A 26323-nucleotide genomic window follows, 5' to 3' on the forward strand; every position below is an offset into this window, starting at 1 on the left:
CAGCCCAGTCTGGAAAGCCGAGCCGAGATGCTGTGGAGATTGAAGTTTTCCTAGTGCAGTGCCAGTGTAGCCGTTGCTAGAGGGCACAGTTTTACAACCTCTCCTGTGCTCCCAGCATGCACTTTCATCTGATTTGTGAGTTCTGGAACACAAGGGTTTGGGGTTTTTACGGGTGCCCAGGTGTGACATCTGTCTACGCAAATGGTTTTTGCTTCCTCTCATATTCGCATGTGACGTTGTGTCAAGCTTTGATCGCAATCGGTCAAGCGGTTTCGGAGAAAAGTAGAAACACACCCACATGCCCTTTTTACATTCATATATATATATATATATATATATATATATATATATATATATATTTCTGTATGTCCTTTTTGCCAACACATGCATTTTAATGCACATCTCAATAGATGCATTTTGGCACACAATTACCTTGGATAGAGAAACCGCGTTTCAGAAATCTGGATACTTTCAAACGTCAAGGGATGGCTGTGTTTCAATTTGCGAGTTGTTTTGGATACTGTGAATTAGGTAATATTTGCCTTTCGATGCAAATTGAACCGAATTCCTCCCTCGCCCCAAATTCAGCGACAACAGCGAGAGCTAATAATGGCATCTGAGCACCGCCATCCAGCTTCATTGTGAGGCCATGAGAAAGAATACCCCCTTAGTGTTTGTGATCCGCAGACAGGAAAAGTTCACCCTTGGAGGCAAGCCAGGTTCCGTCTGCCTGTCACTTCTCCTCAGTCACACGTCTGAGTGAGCTGCTAGGTCCGCTTCCCTCAGCTGAATGCGTGAAGCGAATCTTTCCGTTTCGAAAGGGAGGAGGCGCTGCCGTGCACAGAGGCTGTCAAACGTGATCAGGCTCCAAAGGCAGCTCGCTCTGGAGGTTTTTTTTTGCCGCCTCTGGCCAATTTTTGTACGAAAAGTCTGCCCTCTGCCAGACGCTGTAGTCAGCATAACGCACCAAGCCATCTTAGTTCGGGTTGGGATTTGTTAACGGCGGATACGTGAGGCAAAATAATCTGGGTCTATTCATCAGGTGCATTTTAGCTGATTAATGGACTCACTGTTGAAGGCGGCAACCCTAAACACACTTACTAGGGCCGTGTTTGCCACACAGTGCATATCTAAAATATGGAACTCCCTCCTACTGGAGACAGGGGGTGGTCGCCAACTTGGATGGCTTTAAAAGAGGATTGGGGATGCAGGTGGCGCTGTGGGTTAAACCAGTGGTCCTCAACCTTGGGCCTCCAGATGTTTTGAGACTACAATTCCCATGATCCCTGACCACTGGTCCTGCTAGTTAGGGATCATGGGAGTTGTAGGCCAAAAACATCTGGAGGCCCAAGGTTGAGGACCACTGGGTTAAACCACAGAGCCTAGGGCTTGCTGATCAGAAGGTTGGCGGTTCGAATCCCTGCGACGGGGTGAGCTCCCGTTGCTCGGTCCCAGCTCCTGCCAACCTAGCAGTTCGAAAGCACGTCAAAATGCAAGTAGATAAATCAGTACCGCTCCAGTGGGAAGGTAAACGGTGTTTCTGTGGTTTGCCAGAAGCGGCTTTGTCATGCTGGCCACATGACCTGGAAGCTGTACGCCGGCTCCCTCGGCCAATAACTTGAGATGAGCGCAGCAACCCCAGAGTCGGTCACGACTGGACCTAATGGTCAGGGCTTTACCTTTTAAAAGAGGATCGGACAAATTCACGGAGGGTAGGACTATTGACGGCAATAAGCCAAGTTATGCTCTGCCTCCATGGTTGGGGTTTATTGGTAGCTCGTTTATATAGTTTTCTTTTTCTTTTTGTAAAATGCAGCTGGTGCAGAATTCGGCAGCCAGGTTGCTTACCAGGTCAAAATCCTCTGAGTGTGTAGTACCAATCCAGGCCCAACTGCTCTGGCTACCAAATGGTTTCTGGGCCCAATTCAAAATGTTGGTTCTGACCCATAAAGGTTTATGCGGCTCAGGGTCCCAACACCTCAAGAACTTCATCTCTCTGTATGAACTGACCCAGGCCCTGTGATCATCACCCGAGGCCCTTCTTTGTGTGCCCTCCTTCATGGGACATTTGGAGGTTGGCAACACAAGAACAGGGCCTTTTCAGTGGTGGCTCCTCGCTTGTGGAACGCTCTCCCCAGCGCAGCTTGCCTGGCGCCATCATTACACAGCTTTAGGTGCCAGGCAAAAATATTCCTTTTTTAATTGGGCCTTTACCTATGGCCTTTTTAAAGTTTGTTTTAAGTTTTAAGTTTATTAAGTTTTATGTTTTAAGTTTGTTTTTTTCTCCAAGTGCCCCATACAATGAAATCCTGAGGGCTGTTAACACGAAGAGGGCCTTTCTGCAAAGCCCCTCACTTCTGTGAAATGCTATCCTGAGAGAGTCCCTTTTCATTTCCTTCCCAGCCAAAGCCCTTTTATTGTGCTCCCAAGCCTTTTAACACCTTTCTTTTAATTTTGTCTCCGCAGGTCGATGACAAATGAACTGCTTCTTCTTTTTCGTTTTTGCAGCTGAGCTGAGTTTTCTCGGATCCTTAACTGCGGCTTTAATCTGCATCTATCTAGGCTGGATTTTATGGCTGGGTTTTATTGCCAGGGAGGGTTTTTTTAAAAAATTGATTTATGGTTTGTATTGAATTTTATTGCACAATTCAATGTGCAATGTTTTAATTTTGTCTGTGTCACCTAGAGTATAGTTTTATCTTAAGCAAGCAGCTTGTAAACTGAATAAAACAGAACATGATACAGCCAGCCATTCAGCTTTTGGTCCACTGAAAATATGTTCAATCCTCCCCTTAAAACATGAGTGGGGGAACTTTTCCAGCTTGAAGGCCATATTTCTGTCCAAGGCTACCTTCCAGGGGCCACATTCTAATGGTGGACGGAGCCAGATTCAAAAGTGGGTGGAGCAGCGAATGCGACTTTTACCTTTCTATATTGGCCTAGTTTCTATAATCACACGCCCCTCTCTATCTTCCGTCAAGATAAGCAAGAAGCATCATCAGGGCTGAAGGTCATATTCCAGCCAAGCAAAGACACTCAAGAAGGGTGTGAAGGCCTGGTTCACATGGCATCTAAGGAGTAAACACAGAGGAACATTTTTCTAAAAACTCGGCCCTGGATCTTGGAGTAAGAAGCTTCCTGTCATGGGCTGGTTGAAAGCAGAGGAATGGTGGGAGGAACCAGATGGCAGCCACCAAGGAAAGAAGGCTCAGAGCTTGAGGAGTGGTGATGGGACAACGATGAGTGGTCACAGGTAGAAAGGAGATCAAGAGGCAGAGATGAGTCAGGCTAGTGAAGAGTCACAGGTGTCTCCCCCTTCTGCTGCGACAAGCTCCCCTCCCCACTGTGTCTTCCAGAACCAGAAGAGGAATGAAAAGGGCAGAGCAGTGATAGGCTGCACACAGGCAGAGTCTCTGATTGCTTGGGGAAAGCCATGGAGAAGAGGGGAGGGCTGTGGGGACACGGGGACTTTCAGTCCCAGCAACTGATGTCGTGGAGGAGCACCAATGGGGATGAGCTGCTGTGCTCATTAGGCCTGACACTCAGCCAAGTCTACAGAGGTTGTGTTTTTGCAAATACAGTCGTACCTTGGAAGTCGAATGGAAGCCGTTCTGGAAGTCCAAAACGTTCAGAAACCAAAGCACGACTTCTGATTGGCTGCAGGAAGCTCCTGCAACCAATTGGAAGCTGCAGGAGCCCCATCGGATGTTCAGCTTCCAAAAATACTTCGCAAACCGGAACAGTCACTTTCGGGTTTCTGGCGTTTGGGAGCCAAAACGTTCGAGGACTAAGATGTTCAAAAACCAAGGTACGGCTGTAACTCCAACTTTGAACAGTGTGATTTACTGCTGGCTCATTTTAACATTAGAACTTGTGGGCATCCAACGGAATGTTATAAGATTTGGGGCAGATAAAAGATTTGGGAAGGGGAAGAAATGGAGGCAGTGAGAGATTTTACTTTCTTGGGTTCCATGATCACTGCAGATGGTGACAGCAGTCACGAAATTAAAAGACGCCTGCTTCTTGGGAGAAAAGCAATGACAAACCTAGACAGCATCTTAAAAAGCAGAGACATCACCTTGCCGACAAAGGTCCGTATAGTTAAAGCTATGGTTTTCCCAGTAGTGATGTATGGAAGTGAGAGCTGGACCATAAAGAAGGCTGACCGCCAAAGAATTGATGCTTTTGAATTATGGTGCTGGAAGAGACTCTTGAGAGTCCCATGGACTGCAAGAAGATCAAACCTCTCCATTCTGAAGGAAATCAGCCCTGAGTGCTCACTGGAAGGACAGATCGTGAAGCTGAGGCTCCAATGCTTTGGCCACCTCATGAGAAGAGAAGACTCCCTGGAAAAGACCCTGATGTTGGGAAAGATGGAGGGCACTAGGAGACGGGGACGACAGAGGATGAGATGGTTGGACAGTGTTCTCGAAGCTACGAACATGAGTTTGACCAAACTGCGGGAGGCAGTGGAAGACAGGAGTGCCTGGCGTGCTCTGGTCCATGGGGTCACGAAGAGTTGGACAAAAGATTTGGGCAGAGTTAAAACTGTGGAACTCTCTCCCATAGGAGGCAGTGAGAGCCACCAACTTGGACAGCTTTAGAGGAGGATTGGGCAAAGCTACCGTATTAGCCTCCACAGTCGGGTCCTGCTTGCTGGTCTCCCACAGGTGTCTGAGTAGCCACTGTGAGGACATGATGTTGAGCTAGATAGGCCATTAGTTTGATGCAACAAATCCTTCTTCTGCTCTTCTCTGCCTCTGATGAAATGGCCTGGGATGTGTGTGGCTGGGGGGAAATCTCCAGACAAGAGGGTAGGAGGGCTGCATTTGACCCCAGGTCTGAGGTCCCCATCCCGTCTTAAAATGCATTGCTGTCTAAGGACGCAATCCTTGTCTGTTGACATGAGCGCAGCCTCAGTTGTGAACCACAGCAGGCAGCCACCAATCCATCATGGATCTTCACTAATGGGAATAAGACAACGAAACAGCTGTGATTGATTTCACATTCGTTCTTACCCAGGCTGTAACATGCGTAATGACTTGCAACCACGGTGTGAGGGATAACGCTGCCTCCGACAGTGATAGATGACCCCCAAGCAGCCAAAACCAGGGGAAAGGCGTTGCTTCGAAAAGTATTCCAATGCATCTGAACGTCGCCAGAAAGGGGCTCAGGGAGAAAGACGTCTTGGGGTGGGGGAAATGCCATGCCACGCTGAACAACTTGCCTATCGGAAATGTGTCTAAACAGGAAAGACGGTGGCAGGGGAGGAGGCATTTGGAAGACTTTGTGCAGTTCTGGTCGCCTTGCCCCAAAAAGGGGTTGGAAAAGGTTCAGAAAAGAGCCATCAAAACGACCAAAGGGATGCAGTGACTCACCTCTGAGGAAAGAAGGTTGCAGGATTTGGGACTCTTTTTGGAGAAAAGGCGCAGCGAAATGAAAGAACTTGAAAAAATTATGTACGGCATGGAGAAAGTGGTTCTTATTCCTCTCAGGTAACACTAGAACTCCAGGTCATCCATTGAATGTTGGAAGATTCCAGACAGATAAAAGGATGACCTTCTTCTCACAGTTCATTGTTAGCCTACGGAACTCACGCCCACAGGAGGCAGTGAGGACGCTCAACCTGGATGACCTGGCAAAGCTTATTCCTTGGCTGCTGGGTTTCTTTCCCATTTCAGACGTCAACTTTGCACAGCGTAGCCCGACAGACAGCTTCATTTGCAGCAGCTGTCATTTTGAATGGGTCGATCTATTCTTATCTTGTGTGTATTTGCACTCCGTGTAGAAATGCAACTGAACTACAACAAATCCCACTGGATTTCATGACCTTTTGGCCCCACTGTTTGTATATATTAAAAAATGCTTTCCTGCCGCAGAACTGTACAAATATGCCTGTCTGCGCGTCACACAAAGAGGGCCCTGCTCCTCAAAAGCTGATGCTGCAATAAAACAGTGTTGTGAACCCTTCGGCTGGTACTCCGGGGCACCACCACCCTCACAAGGAAGGCCACTTTGGCCGATCTATCTATTGCTTTTCCTAGCACAGCTGGCAGCAATCCAGCACCTGCCGACCATTTGCCCACATTAAAATTTCAAACTGTGCCCATATTCTGCTCTTGTGTGCGCCATCCTGGGAAATGTGGCGCGCATCAGCTGATGAAATAATCATGAGCCAGCCGCTGATAGAATTCCCCAATGACAGGCGCCAAAGGTACACACAGAGCCAACAGCATGGTGACTTTAAAGCAGAAAAGACTTGGCACGTAAAAATCAAGTTGAGCTGGGCATCTTAGCTTCAGGTGAGGGGTGGGGGGAACTTTGTCCACCTTCTGAGAGCCACATTCCCATCTGGGCAACCTTCTGGGGGTCGCGTGCCAGGGGTGGGTGGGGCCAGAGGCAAAAGTAGGTGGAGCAAGGAATGCAAATATTAGCTCTGTACAGCAGTCTAGTTCCCACGCCAGGCATAGGCAAACGCGGCCCTCCAGATGTTTTGGGACCACAACTCCCATCATCCCTGACCACTGGTCCTGTTAGCTAGGGATGATGGGAGTTGTAGCCCCAAAATATCTGGAGGGCCGAGTTTGCCTATGCCTGATCTACGCCTATCATTCTGTTATTGGGTACGGTTGCTCCAGAAGGCAGGACTTACGACCAAGGGGTGGAGATTGCATTAAGTGGTGGATTGCATTAATAAATACACAGCGTTTTACCTAATGTACACATTTCTGCAAAGCAATTTCCCCTAATATAATGCATTTCGTTTCAAAATTCAAAGAAGTGCAAATTTCAAAGGATGGCTGTGTCTCAGTTCACATATTGCTTCAGAAAGGGGCGAATTAAGTGCCGTAGGTTTCCCTTTCAACACAAACCAATTCCAATTCCTCCCACATCCCAATCCAAGGTTCCCGTAGTCAAGTTATGTCAGCGCTTCAGATAGATATTCCCACAATTGCTTCTCTCACCCCCTGACTATAAAACTGCAGTAGTAACAGCAGCAGCCGCAATAATAGCAACAATACATTAAATAACTATCTGTTTGCTTCCTTTTCACAGCCCCCCCAAAATGGCTGCCGGAGGAGTTTGCCTCACTCTGTCTAATGGCAGAGCCGGCTGTGTGAATTTCATTTGTCAGTTCACCAAAAAAGTATTTTTCAACTGCCCTTTGTTAACAGCACACCCCTTCCAACCAAAAGGGAGAGCTAACCCACCGCAGAATCTGAAATGGAGACTCGATGGGACTCTATCGTCGGCCGCCGCAGTATCCGTGGCGAGATGTGAGTGGAAGGGCCTGTGGCGTAAGGACCGAAGCCTGCAGCATCCGAAGAAGACAAGTAGTTCCCTGCGGGCTTTTCCTGAAGGGAGTACTTCCGACCAGAGAGGATGGGTCTTGCAGGAGCCCTCTTTGGGGCAAGCAACTCGTGAGCGCCATCTAGTTCTTCGGATGTTCCCGAATCAACATCTACCCAGTTCCTTTGGTTGTTGGCAGCCATCTTGGAGAACGCAACTTCATTCTCTGTTCCTTGACCGTTTTGGTCGGCGCCATCGGGGCCAACGGCAACATGGATCGCCGCGACTCTCTCGGCGAGCTCCGTCTGGGTGTCTTTGCAACAGACGTCGGGGACTCGGACTGCTGTCTCGGCTGCGGAATCTCCCATTCTCGATTCGTGGCTTTCCGCGTTCTTAGATGGCGTCAACGGAGGGTGCTGGAGCGGTGTGGCTCATGGGAAGCATCTGAGGTGGAGACCCTGCTGCATGGACACCTGGAAAGTATCACAAAAATCATGGTTAAGCCTGCGTAGTTGTAACTAAGTAAGATCATAAGAAGAGCTTGCTGGATCAGGCCACTGGCCCATCTAGTCCAGCATCCTGTTCTCACAGGGGCTGTGGGAAACCAGCAAGCAGGATTCGAACACAAGAGCCCTCTCCTATGCTGTGGTTTCCAGCCGCTGTGAATGTCATCAGACCCCGAGGACAACATCCTGATACTAACAAAGCAATTTTTTTTAAAAAAAGTATATGTGATTACGCTGCAACAGGAATAATCATTGCGAATACAGCAACCGATATCTGTATCTTTTCTGTCTGCATGTTTAAATTTAATGGCATTTTTCCTCATTATGTCCTTATCTCTTACATCTCACTGAATTAAAAATAGTTTTAAGAAAACAAATAATAAATAATAAATTCAGTTCTTCACATTTTTAAAAGTCCTTGAGAAGACTTACTTTAAGTCTAATACAGAGAGATTAATGCTATTTAACATACACATTTTTGGAAAGCAGTCTCCCCTGATATAACGCCTTTTTGAATGTTATTTTCACTGATATGTCTTGCGCATTTTTGTGTTCTTATATTGTAAACCACCCTGTGATCCTTGATGAAGGGTAGTATAATAATAACAGGAAGAAGAATGTGCATTTGTATGTACATTTCACTCACATATTTTAAAAAACACATTGCTTGGCTGGAAAACTGTGGTGCAAAATTCAGCAAAGTGTGTATTTCTAAAGATGGCTGTGTATTGGTTCTTAGACTCCAGTGGTACCTCTGGTTAAGAACTTAATTCGTTCCAGAGGTCCGTTCTTAACCTGAAACTGTTCTTAACCTGAGACACCACTTTACCTACTGGGGCCTCCTGCAGCCACCGCACCGCCAGAGCACGATTTCTGTTCTCATCCTGAAGCAAAGTTCTTAACCCGAGGGACTATTTCTGGGTTAGCGGAGTTTGTAACCTGAAGCGTTTGTAACCCGAGGTACCACTGTATTTTGGAAACTGCAAATTTGGTAGATTTCCCTTTAAGTGGGTGGATTCGCCTTTGAATGTAAGTGAAATCATATTTCTCGCCCATCCCTACACCCAACCAACCATGTTCCCTGGACAGTTCACATGTTGAAAAACCCTAAAACACAGTCAAAAACAGAAACCAGAGCAGCTTGGATACCAGCATGACACTAGATCAAAACCGTTGGAAACCTATCAACTGCGCAATGATATGCAAGCAAACGACAAGAACGCAGGGCAAGGCATGGAAAGGTCGCGGCATGACAACGGCAAAGAACTGCTCCATCAGCGTTGCAAACCAACAGACTGTCTGAAGCCCAAACAGGCCTCTTGTTGCAAAGGATTCACACACAAACAGCACCCTCCCCTGTTTCATCACTTCCTCCATTCCTTCTGCTTTGATTTAGAAATAGCGCGGCCACTTCATTCCGGCACGAAAAGCAGAAGCGTCCTTGCACCAAGTCTGCCAAAACGCTTCCCCTTCTTTCTTCTAAGGCTGCGTCCGCATGGTACATTTAAAGAGCTATGAGTCGTGGCTTCCCCCGAAGGATTCTGGGAGCTGTAGTTTGTTAAGGGTGCTGAGGGTTGCCAGGACACCCCCATTCCCCTCACAGAGCTACAGTTCCCAGAGTGGCTTAGGAGTCGATCCCTCTTCCCAGGGAACTCTGGGAATTGTGGCTTTGAGAAGGCAATAGGTCAGGGGTTCCCAAACTAAGGCCCGGGGGACGGATGCGGCCCAATCGCCTTCTAAATCCGGCCCGCAGACAGTCTGGGAATCAGCATGTTTTTACATGAGTAGAGTGTGTCCTTTTATTTAAAATGCATCTCTGGGTTATTTGTGGGGCATAGGAATTCGTTCATATTTTTTCCCAAAATATAGTCCGGCCCCCCACAAGGTCTGAGGGACAGTGGACCGGCCCCCTGCTGAAAAAGTTTGCTGACCCCTGCAATAGGTTCACCCTAAAAATTCTCAACAAACTCCAGCTCCCAGGATTCTTTGGTGGAAGCCATGAAAGTTTGAAGTGGCATTCAGGGTATTATGTGAATGTCGCCTAAGGCTGGGGTGGAGGACCCTTGTGCCAAGGGCCTTTTCTCCACTGTCCCCCACTAGTCCAGCTCTGAACTTTGGCTACATGTTTTCCCCTGGCTGGGATGAGTGATGCCTCCTGGGGTCCGCAGGGTCCCAGTTGCAGGGGCATAGGAAGGGGGGCGTTGGGGGCGGTTTGTCCCGGGTGCCCTCACTGAGGGGGGTGACATTCGGAGCGCTGCCCACCCGCGACTCCCAGGCCTACCCAGAGGCGTTGGGGTAAGGGGGGGAAGCTGCACTGCTTTGCCCCCATGGGCAGCTCGCTCCACTCCCGGCTGCAGAGCATGCACACCGCTCCGGGCACCCAAGCCACTATCCCGTGCCTGGGAGGGCACCCTCCGTGCCGCACACCCGCCCTGTGCATCGTGGGCATATGCTCTGCCACCGCTCAGTTGGGAACCACTGAAATAGAGGGTGCCCTCACAGGGAAGACTGTCCTCTGGCCACCCCCCAGGCATCCTTCACCCAACTCAGGGAAGCCATAAATGTGTCACAATATGGACAGGAGGGGAGAAGGACTCTTGTTAAAACTTCCTCCTGGGCACTTTTCCCTGACGCAAACAGGGCCAATGCAAATTTCCCCTGTCCGGAGATGCTATCAGCCAACGGAGGGTGAAGCACGTAGCCTTTTGATTACTGTTGGAATATCGTAACAAAACAAAACCAAAAAAGGACAAGAGGCAAAGGAAGAAGATGCAAATTAAGGATACCCACGCAGAACCAGTTTGGAGAGAATAGCAGTTGGTTCTAGCCAACTCCTTCAGGAAGGCGCGCATCAAGACCAACCCTACCCAAATGGGCCTTGATTACTACCACTCATTTTTTTTAAAAAACCATTTCAATAAAATGACGCCAAATAAAATGATACCCAAACCACAGAGACAGCGCGGCGTAGTGGTTAAGGTGTTGGGCTTGGATCTTGGAGACCAGGATTCAAATCTCCACTCAGCCATGAAGCCAACTGGGTGTGACCTTGGGGAAGCAGTCCCTGCCTGCCTCTCAGCCTAAACAACCTCGCTGGGTTGTTGTGAGGGTTGAATGAGGAGGGGGAGAACCATGTATGCTAGCTACACTGAGCTTCTTGGAGAAAAGAAGTGGGATAGAAACGGGTGTGGGGCGCAGCACAACAAACGTTTTGGGACAATGTCGCTACTGCCCGCCTTCTCCGCCTTTATCTTTCAGTTCCTGCACAATCCCCCCTTGAAAACGGCAGGAAAGAACTGTATGCTGGGATAGCGCCCATAGCTGCCAAGTTATCCCCTTTTTTCAGGGATTTTCCCTTATGCTGAATAGGCTTCCTCGCGAGAAAAGGGAAAACTTGGCAGCTATGATAGCGCCCCAAATTTCCCTTTACTCCCGCCATTTCTCAGCTCCCAGAATCCTTTGAGGGAAAGCATGACAGTTTTAACGTGGCATGAAAGTGCTTTAAGCGTACGGCATGAATGTGGCCGCAGTCTCAAAAGAGGTCTTTTCGCCGGAACAACATCCTCCCTTTCTAGTTGTGGAAGAGGGCAGCAAAGGAATGGCAGGGGGGGTGGCATGGTATTTTACCGGTTCTTCTAAGACACCCCCCCCCCCCAACCCTAACAATATGTTTCCTTTCTCATGGGGAAGGAGCTGTCTGCTGATGTTTGGACACCTGGCCAAAAGGAAATGAAATTGTTTCAAATAAAACTCACGCTCCCCTTGGAGATCCCCAGGCATAACTGCCCGCGATTCATCTCCCTCCCTGCAGAGCAGCTGCTGAAAAGAACCCCAGCGTGGCAGTAAAATCTGCCCCATGCTATTTCAGGAAAAGGCAGTTAGTTTATTGCGATTTTCCATTGCAGTGCTGAGCTGCTGCCTTTTAAAAAGCATATGCGACACACAACTGCTGCTCAATGGCAACATGAAAGTCATGCAACAGAGGTTAGGGATGGAGGGGAAATTTGCTTCGGGTTTGTGTTTCGATGTCAGCCTTCCGCATTCCCACTTCCCAAAACAAGACCCGTAAACCAAATGTAGCCCTCAGAATCTTGCACTTCTCTGAATTTCAGGAGGTGGTTCTAAAAGCAAAACCAAAACAAAAACTATGTAGTAGGGCAGTGATGGGCAACCTTTTGAGCTTGTGTGTCAAAATTTGCCAAAAACCAAGCATAACTCAGGTGGTGTGTCACTTTGAGGGGGAAAAAAACACAATTTCGCGATACTTGTAGTTTAAATAACAAAAATGTATAATTGTAATATATAACTGTATTTAATAAATCAAAAACTAATTATTTAACCAAACCAAAAACCCCTTATTTATCACAAAGTGCCCAGAGTTGTTGAGCTTTTTGGGGGGAGCTGCTGACCAAAGTTTTGGAGGATTTTTTGGGGGGGGGTGTGTGCAAAAGTTGCTTTGCTTTGGGGGGGGATGCCCCAAAGTTGCTGCACTTTTTTGGGGGGGGGGGAAGAGAACAGAAATAAATGACGAATAATAATTTCGCTGGAACTAACACACAGCACCGACATAGTCTGCCAAAGCGCCAGAAAAAAACAGCACAGAAAGGGTTAAAAAAACAATCTCTGGCTACCAGCAACAACAACAAAAAAGGACCCGGGTTTTAACAGCGGAGACAAGCTGTAGGAGGGGCGGGAGAACAAATGGGGGGGACAACAACAACAGCGTGAATGGGCCAATGGGGCGCATGCCAGCAGTGAGGGCTCTGCGTGTCACGTCTGACACGCGTGTCATAGGTTCGCCATCACTGTAGTAGGGGAAAGTGTGCATAAATATGCATTTTAGGGAAATCTGTTAGGCAAAGCTCAAGGTGCTTATCTTAGTGTTCAAAGTCCGAAAAGACCCCCAAATACTTGAAAGGCAGCCACCTTCCCCACAGACCCTCCGGGTGTTAAGATCAGCAGAGGGGGCCTTCTTAGTAGTTCCACCTCTCTCAGAAGTTCAGGGGGGGCTGGCCCAGGAGAGAGGGCCTTCTCTGTGGCAGCCCCTAAGATACAGAGTTGGCACCCTGTTCTTCTTGCTGAATCAGATATCCAGCTAGGATAGTGCAGGGATGCTTTTCCTCTGAGAACGTGACTATTTCTATGCAAGCGTAGAGTTGAGGCGAGGGAATGCCTCTCTATAAGCCTGGGGACTCCACTTAAACATCACAAGAGTGCAGTTATTGAAGAAATCCACAGTGCCAACCTAATTTGATTGAGGATGGACCACGGCACCAAAACCATGGTTCAACCTCAGACATATTTGCCTCCTCTCAGGCCCTCTGGTCTCTGGGAAAGGCGTGCAAATTGGAGACCTTGGCTTTGATTGCAGGGGCGGAGCAGAAGGAGTAATATTATCTGGCAACCTTATCTAGGTTCTGCTGGCTGGCATTTCCTCTAACTGGGTTGGATCCCTCTCCCTTGCATTATTTATGGCAAGCTTAGGGGCAGATCAAAGGAGTGCTGATCCGAAAGGCATCATAACAGGAAGAGAGGAGCCGCCATAAAAGGAATACCCTTGCCATCTTCCCAGGACATCAAGGAATTTGTTTCTCTCGTCAGAAATCTCTCAGTGATATAGCTGATCCCCTTCCCTGACCTACGATGAGAGAGAGAGAAATAGTTTTGTTTTAAAAAATGCTAGCCATTTGTCTTTTTGAGTTCCGTCAGTACAGACATGAGAAGAGCCTGCTGGATCAGGCCAATGGCCCATTTATTCCAGCATCCTGTTCTCACAGCGGCCAGCCAGGTGCCTTTGGGAAACCTGAAAGCAGGATTCAAGCACAAGATCCCTCTCCCCTCCTTAGGGAGCTGGGTATGTTTAGCCTGGAGAAGAGAAGGTTAAGGGGTGATATGATAGCCATGTTCAAATATATGAAAGGATGTCATATGGAGGAGGGAGAAAGATTGTTTTCTGCTGCTCCAGAGAAGCGGACACGGAGCAATGGATTCAAACTTCAAGAAAGAAGATTCCACTTAAACATTAGGAAGAACTTCCTGACAGTAAGAGCTGTTTGACAGTGGAATTTGCTGCCAAGGAGTGTGGTGGAGTCTCCTTCTTTGGAGGTCTTTAAGCAGAGGCTTGACAGGCATATGTCAAGAATGCTTTGGTGGTGTTTCCTGCTTGGCAGGGGGTTGGACTGGATGGCCCTTGTGGTCTCTTCCAACTCTATGATTCTATGATTCCTGCAATGCAGGAATCACAGCTAAAGAATCCCTGATAGGTGTCTTATCTAAGTCCTATTGAATTCAACAGGGGATGAGGACTGCAGCTCTGGTCACTCTCATTCTTTCATGCCAATTCCTGGGGCACAACTGTCGCTGGATCGGGACCTGGTGTGCAAGGTACCCTGCTTTCTCTATGATTTTCACGGCCCACATTAGTGGTGGCTGAATAGCAGAACAAGACCAGCTTAAAGGTAAAGGGACCCCCGACTGTTAGGTCCAGTCGCGGACGACTCTGGGGTTGCGGCGCTCATCTCGCTTCCGGGTCACGTGGCCAGCATGACTAAGCTGCTTCTGGCGAACCAGAGCAGCGCACGGAAATGCCGTTTACCCTCCCGCCGGAGCGGTACCTATTTATCTACTTGCACTTTGATGTACTTTCAAACTGCTAGGTGGGCAGGAGCTGGGACCGAACAACAGGAGCTCACCCCGTCGCGGGGATTCGAACCGCTGACCTTCTGATCGGCAAGCCCTAGGCTCAGTGGTTTAACTCACAGCGCCACCCGCGCCATAAAGTCATATAGCAAGGTTTGCATGTAAAAATCTGTTCCGAAGCACTCCAGGGCTCCGAATGAACAATTTCATCCCAAAGTCAAGAGCGATCACAATAATCACTTGCTTTCTGCGCTATTACAGCCAGTTCGGGAAGTTCAAAACAATGGGGATGGGGAAGGAGACAGGAAGAAAGGAGAGGGAGCCCATGGATGTATTATACTTTATCTTCCAGCTTTTAATTACACAATGACACTCATTTGCATAATCAGACGCAATTACCCTAATTGCACATATAAGCAACAATCAGACAAAAATTACCCAAGGAGGGGGGGGGAGGCAGGCGGGAGGCCAATTTAAAACAAAATATGTTCAGGAAAAATGAAAGCTGCAATGCTAACCTCGTGGGGCCAAGAGGTCTGACTCACAAGACACCCAACACAACCTCGGTTCTCTGCCATTAGTTAAGCCCGAGATCTAAAATGACACTAGTCCTCATGAAAATAGCACAATAGCTGCTGTTCACAACCCTGTGCTCAGAAGCCACTGGGATAAGGGGAGGGCTGGTGGAAAGTTAGGAGGCAAAAATAATTCAGCTACCTGCAGTTTGTTTGTTTGCTTGTTTGTTTATAGAAGTAAAGGCAATTCTCGTTTTTGTGGGGGGTATGCATCGATGGGGCTCATGTAAAGCTTTCAGCCTCATTTTGTCCATTGAGTGAAGTTTTTAGGTCACTTCTGGATTTGGGTATCAAGTGGATGTTTGTCAGTCGGATGTTTCCTGTATTTATATACAGTGGTACCTCTGGTTAAGAACTTAATTCGTTCCCGAGGTCTGTTCTTAACCTGAAACTGTTCTTAACCTGAAGCACCACTTTAGCTAATGGGGCCGCCGTGCTGCCAGAGCACAATTTCTGTTCTCATGCTGAAGCAAAGTTCTTAACCCGAGGTACTATTTCTGGGTTAGCGGAGTCTGTAACCTGAAGCGTTTGTAACCTGAAGTGTTTGTAGCCTGAGGTACCACTGTACTGCTATCTTATTATTATTATTATTATTATTATTATTATTATTGATACCCTGCCCATCTGGCTGGGTTTCCCCAGCCATTCTCACGTTTGTGGGGACCATAAAGAGTTTGCCAACATCTGTTTGTAAACCGCCTTGACATAGATGCAAAAGGCAATCAATATATTAAAAATAATAATTCCAGCCAGCGCTTATTAGTGTGTGTGTGTGTGCTCATAGGTAAATGTTGTTTGTAAATAGCGAAGTCAGAACACAGAGAATCCTTGATCTGTGCCCCAGGGATGGGAGTATGTGACAATTCTGATTTCTATCAGTTTCTCATTTTTCCATTCATACATTCAGCTCTCCGCATTTCCACACCAGTTTGTGGATTATTAATAGTATCATTAAATCCTTCTGACGATTCATCAGCATTTTACTGAGGATTTAGCCTAATGAAAACTTCTTTAGAAATGCAATTTTCCTTATTGTACTGGGTGGTTCTGTGCTATTTTTGTAGTAGTATATTAATGTGTTTCCATGCACATCTTATCTTAATACAGTGGTACCTCGGTTTACAAACACAATTGGTTCTGGAAGGTCACCGAGGAGGAAGTGAAGAACTCCGTCAAAACAATCCCGAGTTTGGCTGCTGTGATGCGTACCGCCGCCGCCGCGACACTATGTTGTGTAGGGCTTAAAAGTCACCAACCATTGTGTGGTTGATAGTACAGTGGTACCTCGGTTTAAGTACACAATTGGTTCCGGAAGTCTGTACTTTACCTGAAGCGTACTTTACCTGAAGCAAACTTTCCCATTGAAAGTAATGGAAAGTGGATTACAGTGGTACCTCTACTTACGAATTTAATGAGTTCCGAAAACACACATTTGTAAGTCAAAAAAAATTGTAAGTCGAATCCCATAGGAATGCACTGGGAGAAAAAATTCGTAAGTAGAAGCAACCCTATCTAAAAATTCGTAAGTAGAAAAAATCCTATCTAAACCACATCCAAGATGGCGGACGGAGCTCCATTCGTAAGTAGAAACATTCGTAAGTAGAGTTATTCGTAAGTAGAGGTACCACTGTAATCCGTTCCAGGCGGGTCCATGGAGTACTTAACCTGAAGCTTACTTAACCTGAAGCGAACTTTCCCATTAAAGTAATGGAAAGTGGATTAATCCGTTCCAGATGGGTCCGCGGATTACTTAAACTGAAAATACTGAAACAGAGGCGTACTTAAACCGAGGTATGACTGTATATGCATTTTGGTACACGTTACGGGATTGTAAATTCAGAGGAGTGTGATTTGTTGTTGTTGCTGCCGCCAATAATTTTATTCCTTTTTATAGTATATAGATACAGAGAGAGAGAGAGAGAGAGAGAGAGAGAGAGAGAGAGATAGCAGTCCTAGACCCAGTACAATCAGGTCAGGGAGCATGGTCTCTACAATACTAGTGAAGTTCCAAAAGAGAGAAACATCAAAACATTAAAGCAGTGTTGGTCAAACTTGGCCCTCCAGCCGTTTTGGGACTACAATTCCCATCATCCCTGACCACTTGTCCTGTTAGCTAGGGATGATGGGAGTTGTAGTCCAACAACAGCTGGAGGGCCAAGTTTGGCCAACACTACATTAAAGCAATCAGCAAGCAGAAAAACAAAAAAACTGAGCACCAGTAATATATGTGCTATCCAGAAAATAGGATTTGCAGGCAGAGTTTCAGAAAACTAAAGAAGGAAAGACAGAGAAAAAAGCACTTCAGTTCATTGCCCTAGCCATTTAAACGCTGGAATGGCAACAGATCCATCTGTTGCATCCTTTATATACGTAATGAAATCACACCATACCCAAGAGAATGTGCCTTTTTTACTTTGACCTTGGACAATTTTCAAGTAATTTTTTTTTCTAAAATAGCTGTCTCCCAGACTTTCGGACACCATGGTTTTATCCTCTTTGTAAAGCACTCTGAGGGCTTTTTCTAACAATCAAGCAGAGCGCATAACTTTTACGAGACGAATAAAATAAATCAATGTTCGAAGGTCTACCCCTCCAGAACCTGGCCCTTCCACCACTATCGCCAGTTCCTTTCGGGACAGCAAATTTCTAAAGATGGCTGTGGTTCAGTTTGTTGTTGCCCCCCCCCCTTAAACTGCGAACGAGGCGGCTTCACGATGATACGCGAACCGAATTTAATTTCTTCCCACTTCCGCACTGCAGCTAGTCGGGGATCTATCTTGCAGGCCCCCCTAGGTGCTTCTGGAGGAACGATAATATGATTCTCCTTCGGGTTATTAATGGTTCTAAAAACCCACCAGGAGTGGGAAGAAATTGGAGGGCTGAGAGAGAGAGAGAGGCGACAATGCAAACCAATGCAATGCAAGAAAGTTGACAGGGCTTGCTGCTGACAGAAGCCAGGCGCTTGAAATACTTACGGGCTCCCGGGTGATAGCGAAGTTGTCATTGCTATGGCAACAGATTGCTTACATTCATTCTTGGGGAAGATATAAAAAGCGATGAAGATGAGTGACACAGGAAGAGAAAAGAGGTTTGGGGGGAAATGTAATGGCTTTGTGCCAGAGGGAATGATCCGAAGGACGCTAAAGGCATCCGAGAGGAAGAAGGGTTTAGTTAGCAGAGGCCCCCACCACGCTAGGCGTCTTGCAGGCCACGGAAAGGACGCGTGGGTAGAGTACCTTTTGGACAAAATTTTCGTCCCCGAAATCGGGATTTGCAGGAAGGGCGCGGCGCCTTCAGGTCCGGCGCTTGTCAGCAAGGACACACACCAGTTGCCTTCTGGTCTGGCAGATTGGTGCAATGGCTCACACCAGAGTGCCAGACCAAAAAAATGGGACCTTCTGGGATCCAAAAGGAGCCTGGGATTGGCTTCCGTGATCCAGGGTGTCCCGCTTAAAATGGGACGCTTGCGGGGTATGGTATATGAAATATACTCGGAGTCGAGAGTGAATTTCATGCTCTTTATTCAGCTCATATTCATCAAGGAGAAGAAGAGAAGACGAATCGCTCTTTTCCCAAAACCATCTGCTTATATACATTATTTACACAATGGGCCTTGCGTGATTGGCTACTTCAGGGCTACACCTGTGGGCCAATTATATTGTGGATTGACTTCTGCCTGCAGCCTGATTGGCTGCTCCTACAGGCCAATCAGGTAGCAGATTCACTTCTGCCAGCCGCCTGATTGGCTGCTCCAGCAGGCCAATCAGGTTGCGGATTCACTTCCACCTGGAGTTGGATTAGGTAGCTCCCGCTGATTCTGAATCCTATTGTTCTAGGATTCAGCTCAGTACATAACACCCCTCCCCTCTAAGTTCCAGTCCTGCCCGGGAAGTTGCATTCGTAGTCCCCAAGGTCTGCTGGCCGCCTCCGTGTGTGTTGTGGCCTGGGGTGTTCCTTGGTCAGGGGTTCTGGTTCTGGCTCGTGTTCCGAGGCTGCTGGCTGTGCCGGGGCTGTCTGGTCTGGCGCCACTGAACCACTAGGTTGTGACTCTGGTTCCGGTGTCCTTCCAGCCTCGGGGCGCCCCTCTGTGCCTACTGCTTCTGCTTCCCCTGCCCACCCCTCTCGCTCTACAGGCCTCACTGCCCTGCTGTCCCCTTGGGACCCCTCTGTCCCGCTCTCCTCCCGGGTTCCTCCCGGGAATCGTCGCCGTAGCTGGTCGCAGTGGCGGCGCCAACATTGCCCCCCTTCCGTTAGTACCTCGTACGACACGGGACCGGTCACCTTGGTGACTGTGGCGGGTACCCATGCTGGGCCTGCCCCAAAATTCTTTGCATACACTGGGTCCTGGGCCACAAATGTCCGGGGGTTCCTGCCTTTCCCCACCACTACCTCATCCTGAGCTCTGTCGGGGTGAAGTCGGTCCAGTCTAGTTGCAAGGCGCCGGCCCATGAGTAGTTCAGCTGGGCTCCGGCCCGTCGTTGTGCTTGGGGTGCTGTGCTGTGCTAGAAGAAATGCGGCAAGGCGGTATTCCCAGTCCCCTTGTGTTATGCGGCGGAGGCTGTCCTTGGTGGTCCGCACCATGCGCTCCACTTGGCCATTGGTGGCAGGGTGGAATGGTGCTGAGCGGATGTGGCGGATGGCGTTCTGCGCTGTGAAGGTCTGGAACTCCTCTGACGTGAATGCGGTTCCATTGTCCGAGACGAGGGTGTCAGGGAGCCCGTGGGTTGCAAACAGCTTACGTAGTACCCGGATGGCTGCCGCCGTAGAAGTGGACGGTACCAGTGCGACCTCCAGCCATTTGGTGTAGGAATCCACCACTATGAAGAATGTTTTTCCCTGGAAGGGGCCAGCGAAGTCCACGTGCAAGCGTGACCATGGATGTCGGGCAGACTCCCAGGGCTGGACTGGGGCCCTTGGGGGATCCGGGCGGGATTCTTGGCAGGTCTGGCAGTGTTGGACCGAGGCCTCTATCTCTCTGTCAATCCCCGGCCACCACACATAACTCCTGGCAAGGGCCTTCATCCTCACTACCCCTGGATGTGTCTCGTGTAGGGCTGTGAGGACCCTTTTGCGGAGGGGCTGGGGAACAACAACCCTGCTTCCCCATAACAGGCACCCCTTGTGGGCCGACAGTTCATGTTTGCGGTTTGTGTAGCCAGCGAATTCTGGCCCGGGGCTGCTGCTGGGCCATCCTCGCCACACCCAGTCCAGGACCCGGGAGATGACCCTATCTTTTGTGGAATGGTGCGCAACTTCTTGTGCCTGAATGGGTCGGTCGGGAAGCAGCTCCAGGGTCATAACCTCTTGCGCAGGCGCTGGGTCGGGGCCTGTTTCTGGTAGTGGTAGCCTGCTGAGTGCGTCTGCGTGGCCCATCGCCTTCCCAGGGCGGTGGATTAGTGCATACTGGTAGCCGGCAAGGAAAATTGACCACCTGAGGACACGTGGAGACAACACTTGGGGAGTCTGCTTCTCGGGGGCAAACAGGCCAAGCAACGGCTTGTGGTCCGTCACTATGGTAAAGGGCCGCCCGTACAAGAAATCATGGAATTTTTTTACGCCCTTCACGATTGCCAGACCCTCCTTGTCAATCTGTGAGTAGTTTCGTTCGGCTGCAGCAAGCGTCTGGGAGAAGTATGCCACCGGCACCTCTCTTCCATCCGGGAGTTGGTGTCCCAGGACAGCGCCGATGCCATAGGGAGAGGCGTCGCATGCCAGCACCACTGGCAGCCTCTCGTCGAAGTGTGCCAAGACCGAGTTCGAGACGAGCAAGTCCTTGACTGCCTGGAATGCGGCCCTTTGTCGCTGGCCCCACACCCAAGGGGCCCTTTTATCTAGGAGTCTGTGTAGGGGCTCCGCTACCGCTGCCTTATGGGGAAGGAAGGCATGGTAAAAGTTCAATAGTCCCAAGAATGACTGAAGTTCGGGCTTGCTCTTGGGCGCTGGGGCCTCACAAATGGCCCGTACCTTGTCACCGGTTGGATGGACCCCTTCTGCGTCCACCTTAAATCCCAGAAAGTCCACCTGCGGCACTCCCAGTAAACACTTTTCCCGCTTCACCTTGAGGCCCGCCGTCTGGAAACGGTGCAGGACGGAGCGGAGGCGGTCCTCAAATTCCTCTGGTGTGGGCCCGGCGATCAGTACATCATCGAAGAAGGGGGTGACGCCAGGAATCCCTTTAAGGAGAGAGTCCATTAGATTCTGGAATATGCCTGGTGCCACGCTAACGCCAAATTGCAGCCGCTTTACTCTGAATGCCCCTCTGTGCGTCACAATCGTCTGAGCCTCTGCTGTGGCTTCGTCCACAGGCAACTGTTGATGCGCTTGGGCCAAGTCCAGTTTGCCAAAGATTTTTGACCCAGCCAGGGTGGCGAGGACATGGCTGACCACTGGCACTGGGTATGCATGGGCCGTGAGAGCCTTGTTTATGGTGCATTTGTAGTCTGCACAGATGCGGACCGAACCGTTAGGCTTGACGGGTGTGACAATTGGAGTTTCCCAGGGGGCGTTGGGCACCGGCTCCAGCACTCCTTGCTCCACGAGCCGGTCCAATTCCTCGTCTATGCGGGGTTTCAGGGCGAACGGGACCCGGCGGGCCTTGTGCCTGATGGGTCGTACAGCGGGGTCTAGCTGTAGGGCAATGGGGGGTCCTGTATATCGTCCCAATGCCCCATCGAAAACCCCTGGAAACTCTTTGCATATGGCGTCCACGTCCACTTGTAAGCTAGTGCGGTTCACCCCGGTAACGGCTAGCCCCAGAGGTCCAAACCATGCCAGTCCCAGTAAGCTAACGTAGGGGCCCTTAACTACCAGCAAGTCCAATTGTTGCTTTCGCCCTCCATATTGCACCCTGAAGGTCCCCACCCCCATTGTAGGGACCTTACGTTTCTGGAAGTCCCGGAGGGTGAATGGGGCCGGCCTTAGTTTGGGACCCCCATTAGGGCACAGTTCCCTTAATGTTCGGGCCGAGATTATGGATAGAGTTGAACCCGTGTCCAGCTCCATGCGGCATGGGGCTCCCTCTATCTGTACCTCTATATAAATTTTCTCTGTGCTGGGATGGGGCAACTGGAATACCTGGTAGTCCGTGATCTCCGTCGAGTTGCCTTGGTGCATGGTGCCGTGTGACCTGGGGCTCCTGGGTCGGTCATCTGATGCTTGTCGACGGGTGAGTCGAGCCCGACACACCCGGGCGATGTGTCCCAATTTTCTGCACTGCCTGCACTCTGCGTTGCGGAAACGACAGGTCCTCCTCTCGTGGTTCTCCCCGCAGCTTGCACAGTTCCCTCCTTCTCGTCGAGGCTGCTGTGGTGTGTGTGCTGCTTGAGTGCGCCGCTGTACTCGGTGTACTTCCTCCCTGTCAGATTCGGATTCGTCAGTGAGGTCTTCGTGGTAGACCCTCGGTTGGGATGGCGGGGCCGGTCGTGCCTCTTGCATTGACCTCTCGGCGGCTTCGGTTGCCAGGGCTTCCTCCAGAGCAATCTGGAACGTGAGGTCTTTTTTGGCGTAGAGGCGTCGTTGCAACATCTCGTCCCTCAGGCCACCGACGAGGCGGTCACGAAGCATGTTCTCCAACTCTGAGAAGTTGCATAACCGGGCGGCTTGGCAGAGGGAGGTCACAAACCCAGTTATGGTTTCCCCCGGGGCTTGCCGCTTTGCGTAGAAGGCATTTCGGCAAGCTACCACCGAGGGCTGTGGTGAAAAGTGCTCCTTCAGCCGTTCCATTATTGTTTTGTAAGAGACGGTAGCGACATCTCTAGGTGCAAGGAGAGCCCGGGCGATTTCAAACGTCTCCTCTCCACAGACGCTGAAGAATGTCGCCCTCTTCATGGCATCGTTGGTGACTTCTTTCGCTTGCAGGAGGAAGTTGAAACGGGCGGCGTACCCTTCCCAGTCTCCTGATGCTGGTTTGAATGGCAAGAAGCTGCTGTCGGTTGCCATTCTGGGTTCCTTGGGTCCTGGAGCTGAAGCCTGGATGCACGGTGCGATGCAGCGGTGCAGCAGGTGGCGGTGCTGCGGTGCAGTGCGTGGTGGCGGTCAGCTCAGCAGGATCCCACCTTCGTCGCCAGTGAAGGAGCAGTACATAACAGTATAGTACTCCATGATCTGGGAATTTCCAGACAGGGATATTGCAATGCGCGCTATGTGAGGCCGCCCTCGAATACGACTCAGGAAATCCAAGTGGTCCGAAATGCAGCAGCCTGGGGTTCTGTTTAGATCTCACATAAACCCCATTTCAAAGCAGTCGCAACGGCTGCCAGTTCGTTTCTGGGGCCTCACGCTGGTGTTTAAAGCCCTAAAAGACTTTAGGCCCCCCCAAGCCAGCCTCTTTCCCTAGAGACTCTATTGGGTGCTGAGATTGGTAGCTCCTCCGCCCTCAGAGTCTCACAGGGGTGGCAGCCCAGGAGAGGGCCTTCTCTGTGGTGCCCCCCTAAGCTGTGGCCCAACCTCCCCAGGGAAGTGCATTGGGCAGCTTCATTATACAGCTTCCAGAGGATGCTGAAGACGCACCTCTTTACCCTGGCTTCTGACACTTGAGGTGTATATTAGGGTGAAGGGCGGGTAATAGAAATAAATAAATAACAAAACACTGTTGCTCCTCCCAAAAGCGCTTTTTCCACGGCAAGATTATGGTGCCCAAAATGGCTGCCGTGCTCTCACGCAAATAAAGGGGGGGGTGTCCCAGTTTTCCTGGGACAGTTGAGGGGTTTGCAATTTTGTTCAAAGAAAAGGATAGAGGATTAAAAAGCAGGGAGAGTTCTGCTGGACCAGGCACAGTTATAAATGCCTGATGCAATCACATTTTTGAAAAAAGAATGACTAAATCAAGGTTTCCAGAAAGGATTCGTAACTATTTGCAGCTTTCTGCGTAGCCCCTTAGAGCAAGTAGGAGGCGAACAGGAAAACAAACACCAGGCCCTATTAACTGCGTTTTACATTAAGGATGTGCAGAAATTATTCGGCTCCATCTGGAGCCCATCAGCCCCTCCCTGGGCAAACGGAGGGTTTTTTTTCCCCTTCAGGTGTGCAGTCAGCTTGTCAAAGCAACACAAATTAGGCCTACGGAGCAAGCAGCAAAACATCTGCTCCCCACCAGCTAATTTTGCATATTTAACATTTTCTCCGCCATGTTCATTTTAGTTACACAACAGACGCAAGCTGTCCTGACCGGCACAGTTATCTCTCTCTCTCTCCCTTAATCCCTCCAACCACAAAATAATTCAAGGGTGAGAAGCAGGAGATGACAGTGGAAAGAGACAGGCGTATTACAGTCACCTGCTCATTGGGGAAGCAATCTAAACCCCATGGTCAGCATAAGTAAGGCTGCAGCACCTGGGAATTTTCAGTTTTGAGAAAAGGCAAGAAAGAGGCAATATGACAGAAGTTTATAACAATATGCATGGAATGGAGGCAGCGGATGGAGAAAAGTTTTTCTCCCTCTCTCGTAACACCAGAACTTGTGGAACTCCAGTGATAGTTGGGAGATTCAGGACAGATAAAAGAAAGTACATCTTCACGTTGTGCATAGTTAATATGGCATTTATTCTGATAGGAGGCAGGGATGGCTACAAACTTGGAGAGGACAAATACTGTACACAGAGAAGGTGATTACAGACCCTCCATAGGTACAGTGGTACCTCGGGTTAAGTACTTAGTTGGTTCCGGGGTGCCATTCACACCCTGAAAAGCACTTAACCCGAGCGGCGATAGTGCACGCGTGCGAAGCGCCGATAAAGTGCTTCTGCGCACGCGCAAAGCACAAACGCTTCTGCGCATGCACGCATGGTGGTACCCGGAAGTAAACACTTAACCTGAAAGTACGCAACCTGAAGCATACTTAAGCCAAGGTATGACTGTAATTAAAAGCCCTAACCCTCCAAGTGTCCCTGTTCTCCAGAGACAGTCCCGGATTTACAGAAGCCGTCCTCGTTTCTGATTTGATCCCAGAATGCCCCGCTTTTCCTTAGGACGTCCCTATTTTCATCGGAGAAATGTTGGAGGGTATGGAGTTATGTGACCCCCCAAGCCAAGGAGGAAAGTACTGTAACTATACAACCTTCAGAAGACATCTGAAGGCAGCCCTGTATAGGAAAGTTTTAAAAATGATTAATGTTTTATTATGTTTTCATATATGTTGGAAGCAGCAGAGCGCCTGGGGCAATCCAGTTAGATGGGCGGGGTATAAATAGTAATAAAACAACATTATTTATTATTATTATTAATTGTTGTTGATGTTGTTATTGAATAGGAAGTTCCTATTTTCATCAGAGAAATGTTGGAGGGCATTCTATTGATGGCTACTAGCCATGATGGCTAAACAATTTCTCCTAATATAACTCATTTTTGCATGTTACTTTTTGCTAATACAGTATATGCATTTTTGTGTACAATCCTTGGTTGGAGAACTCCACTGCAAAATTTGAAGAAATGCAAATTTCAAAGGACATCTGTGTTTGGAATCACTTATTGGTTTGCAAACTGCAAATCAGGTGGATTCACTTTTAAACATGAAATGGATCCTGCCAATCCAACCACTAGACCACATCACATCTATTGCTGGAATTAAACTTCCCCTACAGTCAGAAGGTTCAAGTTGGCAAGATGCTTTAGACATTGCAGATCCCTTCCTCCGATGTGGCACACAACTCAAAAACCACATCCAATTAGTCTCCAGCACGCTATACTCTCTTCTGATGCCAGCCTCTACAGTCTGCTGCTCTTGCATTAGGGAATTAAAAATCTCCTTGCAAGATTACATCTTCTGCGCTTCAAACCTGAAGAACACTATGGGAAAAATGAGGGAAACCAAGCTCCCGGGAGACATGCGATGCAGTTTCCAAGGGGAGAGGATGCAACCTGTCAAATCCTGTTCATTCTAAGAGTGCCAGGAAAGGGGGTGGGAGAAGAATGCAAAAGGCCAAATGTGTGTCTGGAGGATGCTTTGCAAACTTTAAAGCGGTTCAGAAGGGAACGGGCCAGGTTACCAACTGGGACGTGCAAGAACAAGGATGGCGAAAGAGAAGGGTGCCATTCTCTTGGGAGTAGCAGTGGGAGCAGCCAGCGGCAAAAGCCAACAGAGCAATAAATGCAAAGTTTACATGTATGTAGTAGGCTACATACCACATATGTATGAGGGTGAAAGAGGAGAGCGCAAAATATGGTCTGAAGCTCAACATCAAAAAAACTAAGATCATGGCCACTGGTCCCATCACCTCCTGCCAAATAGAAGGGGAAGAAATGGAGGCAGTGAGAGAGTTTACCTTCTTGGGTTCCATGATCACTGCAGATGGTGACAGCAGTCACGAAATTAAAAGA

At 49.0% G+C, this 26323-nt stretch overlaps 1 protein-coding gene across 2 annotated transcripts in view; it reads right to left on the reverse strand.

The window, feature by feature from the left end:
• Nucleotides 1-26323, reverse strand: part of CAMKK1 (calcium/calmodulin dependent protein kinase kinase 1) — a 92931-nt gene that overhangs the window by 45427 nt on the left and 21181 nt on the right. For both annotated transcript variants that reach the window (XM_060268457.1, XM_035139790.2), the window contains exon 2: nt 7212-7763. In XM_060268457.1, the coding sequence (XP_060124440.1) occupies nt 7212-7658 (447 nt within the window). In that variant the 5' untranslated portion in view covers nt 7659-7763. The remainder of the gene's footprint in view (nt 1-7211; nt 7764-26323) is intronic.

The sequence above is a fragment of the Zootoca vivipara genome, chromosome 15 (genome assembly GCF_963506605.1).
Source record: "Zootoca vivipara chromosome 15, rZooViv1.1, whole genome shotgun sequence".
In the NCBI taxonomy this organism is placed as follows: Eukaryota; Metazoa; Chordata; class Lepidosauria; order Squamata; family Lacertidae; genus Zootoca; species Zootoca vivipara.